Genomic DNA, 3,425 nt, shown 5'->3' on the forward strand with positions numbered 1-3,425 from the left:
CCATTCTACCCTCGCTAAAATAAAGTCAAAACTCACATACGAAATATCGTGCCACGACTCAAGAAAGTGGCGTCGCGGCCCTACTTCCAATGCCAAAGTTTTATTGTCTCTGACTCCCCAGGCATCGCAACTGTTAAACATACAGCGCTGCGATTCCAGATCAAGCGCTGCAACTCTAATTACATCTTGAAAATTGCTTTCTAGACTGTGTAGTGTCGTGGCCCTTAACTATGTGACCACCGCGGCTCAAAACTCAAGAGTCGCAGCGCTAATTGCCTTTTTTTGTCAAAACTTCCAATTTCGAGCCTCTACCAACACCGAGTAATCAGTTGACATCCATCAAGTGTCTTTAACTCCCGAGGTTGTCAAAATGGACATTTTTTATTCAAATTTGCACTATTTCTCCACATTCCACTCCAATCCCTATTAAACATGCTTGAACCTGAAACACAACAAAACAAGAATAAAACTGCTCCAAAACAACTCAAGACGACCTTAATTTGAACACAAACTCTTTCTAAACAAAGCTAAAATTAGCCTAACATCTAGCTCTCAAAGACCAAAGTTTTCTCCAAGAAACTCATCAAGCATAGCTTGACATGCATGGATTTTAAGACTTGTTCAATCCCAAATCTCATTCTACTTGGTTGAAACTTTAAGTCATTAGGGAAGTCTTCGAATAGAGATTTTGGACAACAATATTCTTATTGTGTATAAGCCTTAGAAGTTCCTCAAGCTTGAAGATTCAAGTTGCTCTAAACAAAATGTTGTATCCATCTAACCCTAACTTTGTTTTGTGTTACTTTATCGTGATTTCATTGTTAGTATTGATGATTAATTGTTTCTAAGTTCATTTTATCATCATTTGATTATTTAGCTTCTTATTTTGAAGATTGTCATTCATACCATGAATATGTCTCTTTGATTATCAAGATTTGCATTCATACTTTGAACAAAATTCTATATTACATCTAGGGGTGTTTATTATTAAATTATTCTCATTATTAATTGTTGATTTAGAAAGTGTAAAGCCATATATTCCCAACAATCAAAATCTCAATTTCTATTTACTTTCTTTTTGTGTTTTGTACAATCAACAATAAGGGAAATTCATGCATCTTCTACAACCTTGCTTCAAGATTTGATTTATGTTGAACACATAACCATGAAAGATCAATGAAAGTTATATTTGGATGTGCTCTACATGAATAGAGATATGGATTCAAAGTCTTTATCAACAAAGGATGAGGCAAGAAAATGAGAATTATGTGTCTACAGTCAATTTCTAGTAGCCTATTACATAACTAACCTATAATTTTAAAAAGTACTATCCTTAATATTAAATTTATTGTACTTAAATGAAAAAAAAATTCATATTACATGTAAATTCCACAATTATAAATAAAAAGAAAAAGCTACGCAAAAAAAAAAAAACTTTAACAATAAAGATACCATTTTTACTTTTTTTTTTAAATATATATATATATATTTATAAACAAGAATAAGTAGCTGCGACTTGGCAATCAGTGAAACAACTTATAAGCATCTGATCTCCTTTAGACCAGGGGCTTTATATTTACGTTAATTTACTTGGTCACTTCTTGTTCCACCTGTGCCTGATTTCTTGATCAAATAAGCACACACACCAAGTCTCAACCTTTGCTGATCATCATCAATGGTGCCAACCCCCTTCACCACCATCTTCATCATCATCTAAAGTCTCATCACCATATTCTTGATCACCATTTTGCCTCTTCTCTGGTATTAATTAGTTATATTATTTGAGTCTTGTAGTGCTATGACAATAAAAGGAGGAACAACTCAAGCCTGCGCCGCGTGCAAATACCAGCGGAGAAAGTGTTCGAGGGAATGCCCACTGGCTCCATTTTTCCCATCCGATCGACCCCAAAGGTTTCAGCACGCGCATCGATTGTTCGGGGTTCGCAACATACTCAACATCTTGAAAGTCGTCAGCCCTTGCCAGAGACAAGACGCCATGACTTCCATTATTTACGAGTCTGATATGCGAAAACAGTTCCCAGTTCAAGGCTGTGTTGGTATAATCAATGTCCTTCAAACTCAGATAGACCAGATGCAAGAAGAGATTCATGCTATACAGTCAAAGATCCTCCTATTCAAACAACAACAACAACAACAACACCAACAGCAGATTATCCCTTTCTCTTCTTCTACTCCGGATGACGATCATCATCATTATAATAATCTCCAGCTCGCTACTACCACTGTTACTTCGAACGATCATAATACCGTTCTTGACCAATTGCAACACGTGCATATCGATCACGATCATCATCATAATCAATACAACGATACCACACCTACTGGGGTTTATTTTTCAAATTACGATTTTCTTACGGAGGAAAATGATAAAGTCGATGGTGTTAGTACCGGTATTGATGGTACAGATCTTGATCATAATAATCAAGATCCTGGTCATTATAAAGAAATGATGAAGATGCACCAACATTATCATCAACAAAGCGACCTAATAAACCCTTCTAGTTTAATTGATATGAACGAAATAGCTCCTCCTGCTCATCTTCGACCAACCCTATTTTTTGTACCATCGCCACAAGATCAACATGATCAAGAAGAGGTAGATCTTTGTTACGATGATCAATGTACTGCGGCGTTCGATAACATTGTTGATGATCGACAATCTTTTATTGAATCAAAGGGCCCTTGTGAATCAAGGTACAGACTTATCATATATATTTATTTTTAGTAGTAATTTCATATATCATGGATTTTGAATATGTTGTGTGTAGTTAATATATATTTATTTGTAGTGCGGAGTCATCAATGAAACATGCGACACAATATGTGAAAAACGAGCATAACTACTGAGTTTGTGGGATACTACTTGAGCTATTGTTATTATTGCACCATGGCGGCTTGGATTGTTAAAAAGACCATATTTATTGGTTTTGGTCTAAGCGTCTTCCTTAACTTTTGGCGTTAAACCATAGGATTAGTCGACTCTCTTCCTCAACTTTTGGGTAATGTAGCTAGCTATATGCGTATGTATGTATTTTATTTTGGGTTTGATCGAACTGTAATAATTAGCTTGGGAGAAAATTTTGTTTTTCGTTTTCTCTGGACATCTTTGATTTTCGTTAGGTTGTTTTTTTTCTTCACGTTTCCTTGAATAATACACATAATAGCCTTAGCATATATAGGATATATAATATAGTGCGGTTTGTTGTATGAGACGGTTTGGAACTCCTTTATATATATATATATATATTCATCGTTTTTTGGTTATTTTAATTATCGATCTCAATTATATCTGTAATTACTGATCATCTGTGAATTTCTCTCACTATAGTTAAACATATGTATACCTAAACTTGTCCCATATATGTATTAGCTAGGTTATGTGTATATATATGTGTGTGATTTTA

At 34.8% G+C, this 3,425-nt stretch overlaps 1 protein-coding gene across 1 annotated transcript; it reads left to right on the forward strand.

The window, feature by feature from the left end:
- The first annotated feature begins 1,798 nt into the window (after positions 1-1,798).
- On the forward strand, positions 1,799-2,868 carry LOC133814408 (LOB domain-containing protein 27-like). Its single transcript, XM_062247371.1, has 2 exons — positions 1,799-2,715; positions 2,811-2,868. Exons 1-2 carry the CDS (start codon positions 1,799-1,801, stop codon positions 2,866-2,868), a joined length of 975 nt encoding a protein of 324 aa, XP_062103355.1.
- Positions 2,869-3,425: the final 557 nt, after the last annotated feature.

The sequence above is a fragment of the Humulus lupulus genome, chromosome 2, assembly GCF_963169125.1.
Source record: "Humulus lupulus chromosome 2, drHumLupu1.1, whole genome shotgun sequence".
Lineage (NCBI taxonomy): Eukaryota > Viridiplantae > Streptophyta > Magnoliopsida > Rosales > Cannabaceae > Humulus > Humulus lupulus.

What these genes read in the sequence shown, in the direction of transcription:
- LOC133814408 (XM_062247371.1), top strand. Translation starts at nt 1,799, where the DNA reads ATGACAATAAAAGGAGGAACAACTCAAGCCTGCGCCGCGTGCAAATAC. An exon ending in AAGGGCCCTTGTGAATCAAG is followed by an intron (nt 2,716 to 2,810) that starts GTACAGACTTAT and finishes ATTTATTTGTAG; the next exon opens with TGCGGAGTCATCAATGAAAC.